Source organism: Larus michahellis, chromosome 5, assembly GCF_964199755.1.
Source record: "Larus michahellis chromosome 5, bLarMic1.1, whole genome shotgun sequence".
Classification (NCBI taxonomy): domain Eukaryota; kingdom Metazoa; phylum Chordata; class Aves; order Charadriiformes; family Laridae; genus Larus; species Larus michahellis.
Window position 1 is genome coordinate 23,996,496 of NC_133900.1, and position 15,995 is coordinate 24,012,490.

At 42.4% G+C, this 15,995-nt stretch overlaps 1 protein-coding gene across 8 annotated transcripts in view; it reads right to left on the reverse strand.

Annotated features, from left to right (window-relative positions):
* Window positions 1-15,995, reverse strand: part of ARHGAP24 (Rho GTPase activating protein 24) — a 224,789-nt gene that overhangs the window by 26,218 nt on the left and 182,576 nt on the right. For 7 of the 8 annotated variants that reach the window (XM_074589169.1, XM_074589165.1, XM_074589166.1 and 4 more), the window contains one exon: window positions 8,137-8,259. In XM_074589169.1, coding sequence (XP_074445270.1) covers window positions 8,137-8,259 — 123 coding nt within the window. Of the gene's footprint in view, window positions 1-3,777; window positions 4,003-8,136; window positions 8,260-15,995 lie in introns of those variants that run through there. The other variant, XM_074589174.1, reaches the window with a different exon arrangement.

Genomic DNA, 15,995 nt, shown 5'->3' on the forward strand with positions numbered 1-15,995 from the left:
GTGCCAGAGGGGAAACAAACAAAACCAACAAGAAACCTTGAGATTCAGAATGGCAGCAGCTTGGCTTCCCCACAGCTGGCGGAAGGCAGGGAAATGTACAAGATTCCAGTTCTGACCAGTCACCAGATTTAATCAGCAGAACTGCTTTTTCAGAGAGGCTCTTGTAGGTCTTTAAAGCTATATCCAATTAAGCCAAGATCATGCATAACATCAAAGAGGAAAATCACATGCTAGTAAAGGGCATGCCGAGCGGTTATTCATTAACTAGAACATTCCCGTAGCAGAAGTTTTGTAAACATTTTGAGAAGAGAGAACATTTGGAATTTGGATTTCCAAGCCTAACAGATACCCATAAAGCTTATGAAAGAGTGCTATATCCAAATTCTGCTTATGTCTACTCAAGAGCTGTGAAAGCACTGTGGTATTTTCATATTCAAAGTTACGGTATGTTTTTTAAATCTAAGAATGCTATTAGTCAATGATTTCCTTAGCTACTGAACGCAGGCAGGGGTCACATCTCAAGACTATTGACTCCAAGCTTCTGATTCAGTAAGAAAAAACGAGAAAGATCTAGGCAGTTCTGTCTCCTTACTCTGTAAGAAATAGCTTGAAAAAGCCCACCTGCTGCTCTAGCTCTACCCCAGCACACGCACTCAGTGAGCCAGGGTATTTCTGCTTTTCCCAAGCCACCCCTCAGCAGTTCAGACGACAGCATCATTTTCAGGCAGCATAAAGCACAGAGGGCCTCTGCTTTCACCAGAGGGCCGATGCCTGTACGTGTGTTCTCTCGATGTGCAGCAGATGATCTCTGTCCTTCAAAAACAAGTTCTGAGTTTATGGGCTATAGTGATCAGAAAGGGTCAGTTAAGGTCATAGAAACTGGTCTCAGCTTAGGATCTGGATGAGAATTTTAAGCAGCCCTCAATTCTACATCAGTAATTCATTGACAGTGAAAATTACAGATCAGGTGAATGGCTTTCAACAGCAGGGCTGGGAACAAAGGTCCTGGAGTAACACAAAGAAGTGGCTGTCATGGCCACATAATACAGAGTTTTAAATTCTTATCAGCTTTCTGCTCTGGTGTTCCCCACCACCAAGCGCCATTTTGAGTGGGTCAAAGGCAGAGAGTATTTTCTTCTGTACAGAATTTTGTTATGTACAGGAGAGGAAAAATCCCAACAAAAATAGCTGTGGCAGAATTTTGTTCCCGCCTGACTCATTTTCTTTCCTTCAAGCCTTCTCCTACCACACAGTGAGCGTGATGCCAGCAGTAGATAAGGTAAGATAAACTCCTGCCCTGGAGTTTAGCACAGCTGCACACCAGAGGTTACTGCTTAGAAAAAACAACTCTGAAATAAGAGCAGAACTAGCTACAGGCTGGAAAGGAAGGAAGGCAATTTTAAAAACATCACCAGGAACTTATTACAGTCAATCACATCAGGGCCTGCACCATTTCTCTGGCTGTGGCCAATGCCATCTCCTTCTCCAAAACTCTGCTCACCCAAATTCACCATGTTATTGAATGTTCTCACCACTGCATGCCAGCAAAGTTACCCTCAGTTATTGCTTTCTCTGCTTACACTGCATGAACTCCCAGGAGCTTTCTGTAGTGGTACCACAGAGCATCTTCCCTAAATTGGATTTTAAAGACACTTGGCTCTTGTGACTGTTCAGATGTTGCCTTCTGAGCACCGACTTCTCCTACGACATGACCTCCAAGCAGGTCTGACATTTAATTTTTCACAATGCAGCTTTGATCTTGATTTCCAGGAAGGGTTCCACACCTTGAATCATGGGTGAAGATGACAATGTACCTCTGCCTAAACATAAAATGTCATGATTCCCTTGTAGTTCTTCCAATGACTAGCCAATGGTTTTCCATGCTAATTTTATTTTGTGCATCGCATTGCACAGCTTAGAACTAATTGATCTGCTTTATGCAGGTATGGGCTAGGTTTGCAGAAGGCTAGTTTTGCCTTTTTTTATACTTAGGTGTACAATCTGCAAATGAGGTTATAAGAATTTGGTATGCCAATTAATAATAAGGTTTGACTGAGAGTCCAGTTAATGTTCATCTTTCTGTTGACTTCAGTGAGACATGGACCTAGTTAAACACGCGCACCCAGCATTCTGCAGCTCTGATCTGGCCTTGTGACAATGCTTTTGACAGAAAATGTGTATAAGGCAACTGAAACAAATGGTACGTGGAGGAAAGCAAATTAGCAGCATGGCCTCCATCATTCCGTCCTCTGCCTCAAGCGCTGTGGCTTCACTTGGAGTTCTAGACATGAAGAGTTTCTGTGTCAGAACATACGGGGAAAAAATCAACAGCTGAAGCTCTTCTTGGAGTGGCTAAGGCTGCACCTTGGGCACAAAGGCAGCTGTCTGCAGAATTATCAGTTAATCCTTTATTCAACTTCCAAACATTTCTCAAATAGTTAAGTGTATAAATGGGGCACAGACAGCTCTAATTCACACCAACACCTTGAAATGCACTTCATACAGACACATCCACATCCTCCTGCCCAGTCTCCAGAAGGACTGAACTCCAGCACCGAAGGGAAATGCTGGCCTTGGGGAGGGGGGGTACAGGGGGCAAACAGCTTTCAGTGCTGCCTCAGCTGCAGGTGATAGTTGATCTCTGCCGTAGTTCTGTGGTGAGTCCCTCACTGGTTATGACCCCTCGTTTCAAGGCATCGCCCCGACTGCGCACACAGCCCTCAAAAGCAATGACGCTACTACATCACAACTGTCTCGTGAGCAAGGAGCTGCCTGGTCTTGCAAAAGGACAGATGGCAGCATGGAGGAACAGTTTAGGGAGGAGCAGGAGATGAAGATGATTGTATTCATAGAAGCTCTGTGTAAGATCATTTCTCACACTTCAGAATAACATGACAATTTAGCCCTTTCACTTGGATTTCTCTGTCCAGCTTAGTTTTTAAGGCAGCACCAATATTCTCCTCTTCCCCCACACAAAGTTTTTGTCCCCATGATAGTAGTAGTTTCTCCCCACGCATCCCAAGCACCGTGGCACTTTATCACCACTTGTCATACCCCTTTCTCAGACATGTGTTTCCCTTCCAGCACTTCCAAGTGACATATTTTGAAAGCCAGCCCCCTCTCTGCCCTCCTCCCGCCCAGTACTGCCATGCTCTGCTTCAACAGGAGTATGTGCAATGCAGAAGAAAACTGGCTTTAAACATCTCTATGCAGCAGGTGGGAAGGCAAATGCAGGCTGCAGGGCAGCAGGATGAAGTGGCAATGCAGCACTTGCAAGAAGACAGTGCATCGTAGGGCTATGCTTCAATCCATCAGAAATCTCTGAATCCAAGGACTGAGTCTTTTGCACAGATGCACATTTATCGAGTTGCTTTGCTCCCTCTCTTCTCCCCCCTCCTCCCACACAGACAAAATGCACACCTGAACTCTTTTCCCTGATGTTCTGGCAGACAAATAGGCAACTCGGAGCACCACGGGTCTGATTCCCCCACTGCTCGCACTGATTTTTGCTCAGAGGCTCTGCTATAATCTTGTCTCAAGCCACCTCATTCAGGCAGCCCATTCATGGGCTATTATGTAGAGGAGACAGTATCAGCTGGCCAGCTACAAACAAACGAACAAAGAAGTAAATAAATCATTCGTGGAATGTTGGCATCTGCATTGTTTAATGCCTTTTGTTTCGGTACTCTCATCTGCCCCTGCACACACAGCCTCCTTGACTTCTCAGAAACCATGGCTTCACTAGCAAACCAGAACACAGCGACAGAATGGACCTACCTTTACGGAAACTAAAACACCGCTTAATTCTCCTATAAGTAGTTTTAGGAATGAAGGGAGCTGCTGCTAAGGCACCTGGGCTGCGGGCTCCAGCATTTCTGTCTTCAGGCATCATACAGGCCAGAGACCCCAGGTCTCTCCAAAGCTTTCCTTTACCAGCTGCATTCAGATGAAACACCACGACTGCTCATCGTTAATGACTGCTGAGGAGTTTTTATAATAGCGTATTTTCCTCTGGAGCTAGGAGATTTGTGGTCTTCTAGATCTTGGGTAGGGCTTGAAGTGATTTTAATGTTCTCTTCCCTGCTTCAGTTTTGCTTTGGGGAACAATTTCCTTCCGTCTCTCTTATTTCCTTTCGTTTCTTTTATTTCTTGCGGCGAGACAACTGTCTATTATGCAATGTCACAACAAAAGAGTTTCAGCAAAAAGATATATCTTCCATTCAAACAGAAGTGCCTGCTCAGATGGAGGGGGAGAAAGACCTCTTCCTCCCAGCTGGAACAGGGTGTTGAGTGGCAGAGACTCCAATTCCACAGAAAAAGGTCAGCGCTTCACGGTGCGCAAAGGGAAAGAGAAGAACAATACCATAAAGGCCACTGAAGAATCCTCCGGGATACGATACTCCTTGCTGGCTCCCTTTATCTCTGCAACCAAGAAGCAAAAACAACAGCCCCTCTGCCCAGAAGGCTCTCTGTTCATAACAGATTCCTTTCAAAAGGCCTTTTATATACCCAGCTCCCTGTCTGATGTTCTCATGGGCTTCTCGCTTGTTTTATTGCCTTCGAACTACCAGAAGCTCTCATGGGAGAGGTGCGTCAGATGCGGCAGCACAGCGCATCTTTGCCAGCAGGATCCTGGGGAGCTGCTAAGGAATACGTGCCTCCACACGGGGATGCTCTGCTTGCTCGCTCGCTCCCGGTCCCACGCCTGGCAATGGCAGCCACGGCTGCTGCTGCTGCCTGCGCCAGCCCCTCGCGTGCAGCAGGTGCAGGGAAACGACGTAGAGGAGGGAGCTGCCGCAACGCAGATTTGTCTGCTCCTCCGGGTGACTTTGAGTTGACTTCAGGCGGCTGTTGTGTGCGGCAGCTTGAAAAGCAAGCAGGCTGTGCCTGGCTCCCGCAGGAGGTGCCAGACCTTACGTTACTACCCCTGCTAAAACGCTCACGCTCCTTCTTCTCGCCTCCTCCCTCCCCCTTAGTTGCAAGCTCTGCAATTAAAGCTCAGGCCTTTCCCTCCTGTAAAAAATTGCCTTTTTAATCTAATCAGGAGAGGAATTTCATGTGCAAACAAGCATTACATGCCGGGGCTCATTTACATTTCTTTTCCCTTTCACAATTTTTTCCACAGTCACCTTATTCTGTTGGTGCAAAAAACAAGCTGTTTCTCATCACCTTAGCAGATTCCCACCTACCCCCCTCCTGCCTTCTCTTTCTAGCACAGGTTAACAAATAACAATTTAATGATATGGTTAATCATTTACAGAGCTCCTTGCTCCGGTACCAGGCGTCCTCTCCCACTGCCAGACAAACTTTAAATATTAGTCGCTCACCAAGGCTCAGACACATCCGTTGCACGTGTGCGCACGCACACACACGGAGTTTGCTTACAATACTTAAAAGAACCAGAAAATTCAAATATGTTACTCAAAGTGGCACTTGACTTGTATGACACCAGACTATTGTGGTTTACCGTCTAGTACTGAAATTTAGGAAGCTGATACAACACTGGTGTTTTGATTAAATAGCTGTCTGAAATAATTTTGTGTTGCAGGTAATTGTTACTGGCTAGTCATCATCATGTGACTGCAACTTCATGGAATCAATAAATAGATTTTTAACTTCAGTGGCTACAGCTCATACAGGCAGGCTCTTAAGACAATTTAAGCCAGAAGTGCCCATCTTTAGAAGGGTCAGACTGTTTCAGCAGCTGTAGCAACATCCATGCAGCAAGGGATAACAAAAATATGAGTGTGTCTGGCCATACATAATTACAGAACAGTTAATACGGCTTATTAAGACTTGCTCAAGATAGCTCAGACTATCAAACTAAGTAACAAGTAGTTAATAAAATGGGGGACATGCTAGAAACACAGTTCTTAATGGTGACACATCCCACGATACTCTTTTTGCCTTGTTATCACGGTCAAACCTTCTGCATGAGCACTAAACCCAAAATTATGTTCCATGTATTCTCACGTTTTCCAGAAAGTTAACTGTTTGCTTCCTAATACAAATAACACCAAGTCAATGTACTTGCTCAACAAATCCAAAAGGAAGAACAAAAAGAATGTGCTTAGAAGTGTTTTAACTAGAAATGAATTTAAACGGTAATTCAAGAATTGCACCCAACTCTTGTTTTATGCAAATCAGCATGCAGAGTCTTCAGCAAAGTGCTTCCCTCAGTAATTGGCATTAAACACTCCTACAACAATGATGGTGTCCTGAGAATTTTCATGGTGGCTGGAAGGATTCCCAGCTGTAAACCAGAAATAGCTCTTGCCCTATAAAAGCAAATGAGGGGCTGGTGCAGAAAGCGTAGGGTCAGGACTCAAGAGATTTGGTTTCTATTTGTAGCTCTGTGCGTGGACTTGGGCTAGAAATGGAGTTTCACCTAATCTCAGCTCCCTGCCTGTAAAATGTAGACACTTCTCCACTTGCAGACGAACTGCAAGGTTGCCTTTCCTCATTATCGGCCACAGAAAGATACTGTGGTGCTGGAAGCCAAGTGCAAAAAGTGACAAAGACACTCTTCGAAAAATCCAATTCTGTTATGCCCTCAAATTTATTATTGCCACAGCAGCTTATGCTGCTACTGGACTGGAGTCAGAAAACACTAAGGAGCTCAACATGAGGCCTGCTTTACAAAGAGAAAGTTGGGGATGGGATGAGTCACCTTCGTGCTATATAAACAAGCAGATTTCTTACCTAACCCATTTGCGGAAGACTCTGCTCCTCCCCCTGCCCCTCTCCCAAACCAACTCAATATGCCAGTAGATCACACCTTTCAAGACAAACCTTTCACTTTGTGGGTTTTGGGGTTTGGTTTTTGTTTTGTTTTGTTTTGTTTTTTAAACATCCTCCTGTAAGACCTACATGCCCAGATCCAGGACCGTACCAGCTTATTAACATATAGGGCCAGATCCCAGTGAGATGACTGTTTAGCATCATCTTTCCAGGGCACATTTCCCCAGGAGGAGCCAAACAGAAGACAGTCCTGTTTGAAGAGGTGCCAGACAGGCCCTAGCTGACCAACTCCCTCAGCGCAGCCCACCAGTGAGGCCAAAGTCTTCTCCTAAGAACTGTGTGACCTGAATAAAGCACAAAGGAAGATGGGTGGCTTACAAGAAAAGTTTTGTTTAAAATGGTAGTTTCCTTCAGCCCCTCCCATCCCCTCTCCTGTGTTCTACCTGGCATTTGAGAAGAAGACATTTGCAGTCAGCAGTCACAGTTTTCAGTGGTAACTTGTGCTTCTTGGTCATGAAATAGCACAGACAATCCTGCCTGACTTACTATTGCAGCAACCTGCAGACAAGACCAAAAAGCATCTGATGCAATATGAGTGCTCCTTCACAGTGCAAAAATATTTCTGTCCCCAAACTTGGAGATCTGAGAGCTCCAAGGAACAGACTGATTAACATACTGATATTTTCTGCAAGTATATAAATCGTGTTATAATAATATAGACATTATCACCAGAATCATAATGATGAAAAAATTATGAAAATAATTTGCAGCCCATTCAACACAAGAGCTTTTTGAAAAGACAACTAGACATCTGACAATAAATTTTGATCCAGTATTACTGAAATTATTGGGTATGCCGATCAAAAGAAAAATAATCTATCCTATACTACTAGTGCTAATATTCTGGGGCTTATATATTCTGGGGCTTATATTGGAGCGCATAGCTCTATATAATACTATTACTGGCCTTAGCTGTCACTTGCAGGAGAATCACTGACACCTTCTTTTAACAGGTATTTATGAAACACATGGACGATCTTTTTGCTGGTGACCAAAGCAATTGCACTGCTTCTCCCTGCGGGAAAGCTGATTTCATAGAAGACCAACCTTTTGTGAAAGCTTCCCATCGCCTTGGTAATGCGCTGCCATGTGCTATCCTCATCGAGAGAAGTGGTTCCAGGCAGTTTAAAGCCTTTTTAATTGAGCCCTCTGCGTGGGAACATGCCTGATAATTGCATTGCAAGTGAAAATAAAGGGGTTACTCCACTTTTTTTGAACTATCATCTAGACCATTCTCCTCCACTTCAAAACTCTGGCTGTGACTGAGAGATGACAGCAGAACCCTTGTGTGTCTTTGTGTATTTGGGAGCCTTGCGTGTTCCCTCACTGACTTACCTCCTCCAAATGGCGCCCATATAACCCTGCGAATGGACTTCACCCAATCCTCCATGTCATTCTGCGTGCTCGCCATAAGAAGGTATGTCTCATGATTAGCTGTCATCCGCTCTCGGTCTCCTCCTGCAAGAGAAGATAATTGCACTTAGAAACCCTTTTGCTTTCCTGCCCAGCTGAGTTCCTGCCAGACTGACTGCTCAAAGCAGTAATAGTGGCTCCATAGCAAGCAGAGACAGACACCGTGCAGTGGAGTGTTTATCGTCAGACACGGCATGAAAATAAGGTCCTGTAAGTACATTCCACATCAGACTGTGAGAAGCTGTCATGCTTCCAAAAGGAAATGAGAGGATAAATGTCATCAGTAAACAAAAACAGCCCCATGCCATTCCATGGGGGGCCTGCACTAATCTGTAACTTGATACACGCACTGGAAATTTTGCAGCAGTTATTGTACCATGATGGAGAGAATAAACGCAAAGAGAGATAAGCGTGCTTTGAATAAGTGGGGATGACTCCATTTTTATTTTCAGGAACATAAGGTGTCGCATTCATGGCAATGACATCTAATACATCCAACTGTTGCTGTGCATCTCTAAGGCAGCCAACGCTAGCAGTTGGCATGGTACAACCCACTGCCTTGGACAGGTCTGACGAGGATTAGTTTAAGAGGGAACACACTGCCTTATTATCCTTTATTTAAAGGATGGGCCGACACTAAGAAGGTCAAAACTAGAACTTGGCTTGCCACAGTCCCCATCCTAGTGGGTACTGTGTTAGTGCAAGAGCACATGAGGATTCAAACCACCTTTCCAGCACTGCAGAAGGAGCGAAGCCTTCCGGAAATATCGTGCCAGACATTTTGATGCCCTTTCACTGAGCGAAGGGTATATATGTATACTTCACGCACAAATGCAATGCACCTAGAAATCCCATGAGTTTTGTGTTCATCCCTTTCCAGCTTTTTCCATCCCTGTTTTTGATTCTAGTCATATCTAAATTAAATACCTGTGTTCATTACAGCAGGAATTACTGCTCCTGGGAGGTCTTATGAAGAGTGCCATGCTCAGTGCTGGGCACTGGAACAGCTAGGTTTCTAAAGAAAAATTTCTTAAGGAATAGAAAGTCCAACCAGGATTTCCTAGCACAACCGTTATGAATGAACCTACTCGTATAGTCCACACTTTACAGAACTAGGACACACAACTGTAAAAGAGACTTAATTGAAACTTGGCAAACACAAAAGCCAGACTTCCCCAGACATAGGCAGATTCTACTGAAGACTTACTCTTAAGGTTTACATCATTATTCAAAACTTAAATTTGAACTTGGAGGTAAAAGAGAGACTCTGGTTTTCCACAGTCAAAATACAGCCATTCATATACCATACGTTCCCCACAAAGGCATCTAAAGACATAATGCAGCAACCTGAAGTACAATGCTATTTAGACTATACCACAATTTAGAAGTCTGTAGAATGCTACTTTTTCTTTAAGACATAGTTAAAAGGTAGGGTTGAACCCATTTGAAGTGCCAACACTAGAGAAATATCAGCATGAGCTAAACTGCATTGTATTTTTTTGGAATCTTTTCAGTGACTTGCATAACAATTAGTACAAAACACGGGTCTTACTTCTGTGCTATGTTCTGTCATTTTTACTTTTCAAGAAGTGGTGAATGAGGGTATGGGGAGCGGGAAGCATTAGCATCTCAAATGGTAGCACTCCAAGTCAACCCTGCCCAGCAGAAAGCACACAGTCAGGCCCTGAAAAATTTACTTCCCATCTCTACCTCTCACACAGCCATCTTGACCAGAATGATAACAGATCTCCCTCACTCAAGCAGGAAGAGTAGACATGATACTGTCTACAGTCTACTTAAACTGGCATATTTTACATATCGTCTAGATTTAGCATCCAAAAGACCCAAAAATAAAGATACAAACAGAAAACCTCAATATATTGTCACAGCTATTAAATATAATAGTAATAAATACAGTATAGAGAAAAAGCATGCAACACAGTTGTGCCCCTTTTGTAGCTGATAAAAACTGAAAAAAATTATTTATGCTATCACATTGTACTGTAGCTTCTTTTTTTTTTTTTTAATGGATGAGGACCATGTAAAATGCCATACAAAAAGAACAAAAAGAGGCATTCACACAAAATACATATCAGATCCAGGAATAAAACATGACGTGACCTGATTCTCTTACTAAAGAGACAACAAAAAAGACAACAGACACATCCAGATGATGATCCTCCTCTCAGGTGTTTGTCAGATTGTTCCATATTCTTTTACTAGCCTGCATATTTAAGTTCAGCAGATTGTGTGAGATTTAGTCAGTTATGTTATGACAAATTGGCAGGTGTTCTCCAGATAAACCGGATTAATCCCAGCAGTCTAGATAGTTAGTTTCCAGTGTGGATTCCAGAGCAGTACTCTACAGCTAACTCGGGTAAACACCCACTCAGCTAATACACAATTAATCTGTGTTTAATTTTGAAAAGAAGGAAAATATAGTGTTTGGTTACGTTATCTTTTGGTATGAGAAAGCAAAACATTCCTAACAAAAGGAGCTTCACCATTTTATAGCAGTTCTGGATCTGTCTATTTCATAATTCAGTTCCCTTCTTTCGCACCAATATTGGATCTTGCAGGGTGCTTCTACTTCTGCATTAATTTAGCTATTATTCAAGAACTGAAGCCTCACTAAGAGATTTTTAGGGATACAATAGCCCATGCTGGATTTGCGTTTTACTGCAAATGTTAATTTTTAGTCGGAGTATATTTTAAATACAAAATTAAGACCAGGGGGACAGGCAAGAAGAAACGACCATGATTCAGGGGAGAGCCATCTCAGGTTAAGTAATACAAGATAAACACAAATGGAATTAGAAGGACCTTTCTGAATCTTCAGTAGGTCCACAGGACACTTCTGAAAGATGCTGATTAGAATCTCCCCTTCACTTTTTTTTTTCTTATAATATTATTGTTATGATTATAATGAAGCATGAGTAGATAGTAAAATACAATCTCCAAAAATCAGACATCTGTTCATACCATAGATACCAGCATTAAGTATGTCAGCTTGAAAACAGTGCTCAGCATTAAGTCCATTCCAGATGTGAACGCATCCTTATTCCTTTCCTGTGGGCGTGCAAATCATAATGTGTTTTACCTGTACTGTTGTATAGCTCCAGATTATGCCTTCTCACATTCCCTTTCCTGCATTTGCAGGTCAAGTATGAGAAACGCCTAGTCCTGTGTGTTGCGGCCTGCTTGTGAAAAGGGGCTGGAATATTTTTTTATTTTTTTTTTCATTGGTCGCCCTTGTTACTTTGCAGGTGTCACAGGACCTGGAAGGAGCAGAATCCAGCCTACCTGACCCACAAAGTCGAGTCTGGCATATTCAGGAAAAGCTGCCGTTTACACAACTGATGTGTATAAGCTGTTTCTTCCAGCCCCTGGTAATGGCAAAAAGTATCTGGATCTATAAAGTTTCTCAAAACTACAATATTATATCACATATTTTTATTCCTGCATCCCTAACCAATCCCTAATCTGTTTTATTTCCTTGGCAGCATCAGGAATTAATTCTTATTTATTGAAGAAATCTACCCCCAACATCCATCTGGAGTGCAAGCAGTGAAACAGCACAACACCATAATGAACCTCCCACTTCGAACAGATTGGATTTCTCCTCCTGTCCCCTTCGGCGCTCAGATTCGCGAGGGCTCCTTCCTGCCTCCTTCGGGGGCTCGGTGACCAGTAAACACAGACCGCTGCTGTGCCTCCTGACCAGGGCAGCCTGTGGCCACCCAGCCCCGTGCTGGCTGCAGCTCTGCGCTCCGAGCCAGCGCCGCTTTCATACAAGCGAGGCGAGGTATTTTAAGAGCTCTTGCCAGCCACCGGAAACAAACAATTAAAATACAGAGAGGCCAACTCCTGCAGCGATCTGCTCCGCAGGGGAAAAGAAAGGCAACAGCCTGCGGTCGTGCAGGGTGGTTTTTTTTTCGTAGTCTCTTCCTGTCTAACCCAACACCTTTCTCTTACCTGAATGTACCCTGGCTGAACTCTGAAGGAAATATTTGCTTGTCCTTTTAAAAGCATCTTGGATTTCTTGCAAACAGTAGTTTCGGCATTCTTGAGAATGGAATGCGAAGGGATTAAATTCATACCAACTGTTTAAAAGAGAATTTTCTCCCGGGAGGAATATCAGAAACTAGGATTAATCTGATTTTTCTGAGCTGAGAATGTCATGGCCAAACTCAAAAGAATATTCACATTCCGACAAAAAAAAAAAAAATTGGGGGCCAACTTCCAAGTGAAACAGTTCCCTACTTCCTTGTAATTTTTCTTAGCCACAGTTTCCGAAACCCTTGCTCTAAGCTTGGGAACTGAAAGATGGTGAAAGGCAGACTGGCATTACAACAAAACCCGCTGGGTTTTCTTTAGAAACATCCTCCTGTTTGGTGCTTCACATTTGTTTCCTAAATTTTTAATTTTTCAGGAAAATGCTGAATAGTAAAATTTTAGCCTTCTAATGTTTCTGATGAATACACTAAATGCACCTCCATATGGTGCACTCCTGGCTACTCATCACCTCACCAAAAAATCAAGCCACAGACGTACAAAAAAATTTAGGAGCCGCTACTCAGACGTTAATTTCAGAAAATCTTGCCTGAGGAGTCCTTTATTTTCTTTCTACTGCACCCTGTTTTCACTTTATTTTCTTAATTGTTTTACCTTGTCTTTCAAATAGTTCTTGCTGCTATATGGTCGGGAATTCTCTTCCAGCTACCACTGTCCATCACCACGTTTCTGCATATGTGCACTGAACTGCCCTCTTCTCCCACACAGCCCTGTATCACCCGAGGCCTCATAGTGGTACCAGTCTTTAAGGTAGAAGAGCTGATTTTTGTACAACTGATATTCCATACAAATTGTTTGCATCTCAGAAATGTATGCATCTGTGTTTTGCATAAATCTTCCAAATGCAGCCCGATGCACAAGTGCCACCTGTGTGTGCACTGAAGCAGGCATGCTCTTCCCCATTCAGATGTATGATGAGACTACGTAATTTGTAGTTCCTGATCAGGACTCCAATTAGTATTTCTTCACGAGCAAAACACCAGTAATTACAATAGAACTCATGACTCTTCCACTACATTTTGTGTTCTTAATTTTTCCCCTATGCTGCAAATGAACTGCACATTAAGTGACACATTTAATCTATTTCTCTGGGAAAAAAACACCTGCATTTCCTTCATCAAGTTTCATTTTACAGCATTTGTATTCAGATTTTTTAATCCTAAACAGAAATCATGTCTGCAAGTTGTAGAGGATACTAGAATATTGGAGACCAAGATGAACCGCCTTGTCCTTTTTTTCTTTCCTAATGAAACTCCTTGTTTAAGAACAAAACAGAAATTATGATTACCCAACCTTGGTATTAACTCAACACTAACCACTGCTGCTTTAAGCATAGAAGTCTGACTTGACATACCGGTGTGCTACAGTTCAAATCCACACAGATTCCATATACCGACACTGGCAACTAGAGCATCCATCTATCCTCAAGTGAGTCAAGAAACTCTGTCATAGCTGTTAAATCTTACAATCACACCTGACTTTAACATAATAACTCTTCTGCTAGTCAAACCCTGTGCTCATGAACCCTGCGCATCCTGAGTCTGATGAAAACCATGCATAGGTGTCTTTCAGGTTCCTGCACTGAGGCAATATGGGACAATTTGCTCTACAAACTGCCCTCAAACTGTTAGGCCAGTTTGAGCACTAAAACGTTTTATGATCGTTCCAACTGGGCCAGTGGAAAAACCTAACTGCAAAAAGCTTGGTCAGAACGCAGGCTGAAATTTCCACAGCGAAATAAAGAAGCTAAGCTCCAGGATGCAACTGTATTTTGATGAGATTATAATGTCATATTGGCTCTGGGATTCATTAAGACACCTTTCTTCATAGCAAGTGAGAATCTGTGTTGAAGGTTTAGCAACTGCTGCCTCTCACATGACCGATTTGAAGAACAGAAAGAGACACAGCTACTTGAAACTTGCAACATTTTTGAACTGCAGGTGGGGTTTGCTAAACAGCCAAGCCCATGTTCTTACAGACATGTCAGTGAGGAGCAAGTGGGGACAATGAATTTCTGCGTGTCGGCTGGGGACTTATTCCTGATGATGCAGGTATAACACAAGAGCTTGCAAACAAGAGCTGGAGAATGTTGTTTTTTCTGTTGTTTTGTTTGTTTATAATTCTTAAAAAGCTTCTTTATCCTGCACATGCCTGGTATTGCTCCTGCTCTTCCTGACTGTGTAAACCTTTACCAAGAATTTACAGCACCCTCTTACTTCATCTCGGATGAAAAAAGGAGTCCATAGGCTAAGTTCAAGTCACTTCCACCTTTTTCTTTCACCACAAAATTAAGGTAGGCTGGAGAACCAAGTTCTTAATGATTATGCAAAAACTCATGTCAAAAAGAACAACTCACGCTGTATGATTACCAGAGACAAATACTCGGTATTTACAGGAGCTTCAGCATTACTTTTGAAGTGACTGTTACAGAATATATGCTGTATCATCTCATCAGAACAGACCTGCTCCATGGAAACTACACAGAACATTGGTGTATTTTCTGACAATACTCAACCTACTTACATCTTTCACGGCACAGCTTATTTAAAACATATCTATATCACAAAGGAGGAAAGATGTCCATGAACTGAAGATGTGATGTTGGACTTAGTGAAGCTGAAAATCAACCAGGGAAGCTAAGACCAAGGTGGGTAGTGCAGAGAAGAGCTTGAACTCGGAGTATAAAAGAGCACCCTGGGAAGGTCTCTATTTAAGAGACATTGTCAGAGCCATCAGTCATGGAAACCCTAAGAGCCAAGGAAAACAGAAAACTAAAAACTAGCACTGAGGAAGTTACAGGCTCCTTGCTTGCTAAACAATCAAATCCTAAAATACCCAATTGCTTTATCTTGCACTGGGCTTCCCAGATAATAAGTTGAACATACAACCTGTCAACTCCTAGCATTTCATTCAGATCCACAAAAAACAGTGTCCAGCTTAAAATCAAAGAGATTTGCGCAGTCATGTATCTTAGCTTATTATCTGATGATTCCTGAGATTTTAGGATCCATGTTTAGAAGACCTTCATGACAAAACTGAGTGCAGAAACTTTTATCTAAAAAAAAACTAAGCTAATAAATTAACATAGTCTCTACTACTGTAGCATTTCTTAGTATCCCATCATAAGAGATGGTGAAAAAGAAGCTGAAACATTTCACTTACATATAAAATATTTTTTTTAAAAAAGAGACATACCAATAATTGAAACAAAGAACGTCTTTTACAGTATGGTATGGTATGGAACTTCTGCTATGTCCCTGTTATGTAATATATGGCAAACCAGATTCCAGAGATAATACAGATATTAAGAGGAGACTCCTGTACAGTTTAAAAGTCATATCAATATTAGGTGAAATAATATATTGGCTGTTTTTCCACAGGCGTTTAGAAAGATAAATCCATCTAGGTTGCTGGATGTTACAACACATGAGTGGCTACCATTAGAATTTAACTCCTAAGGATTTTCAAAAGGTGTTCCATAAAACTTGAAAAATACCCTCTGTTGTTCTTTCAAAACCAGAGCAGGTGGCAGACACAGTTCATTATTTTGAGTTCCACTACATAGTTGCATTTCCTCTAAAGCCTTGATGACAGGTAATATACTGGGTTGAGGAAGATATAAATTACAATTTCAGTTTTTTTACCAAGGACTGTCCCATTATATCCTCGGCTCTTGTTTGGCTCGGTGCCAAGATGGCTGGAAGATA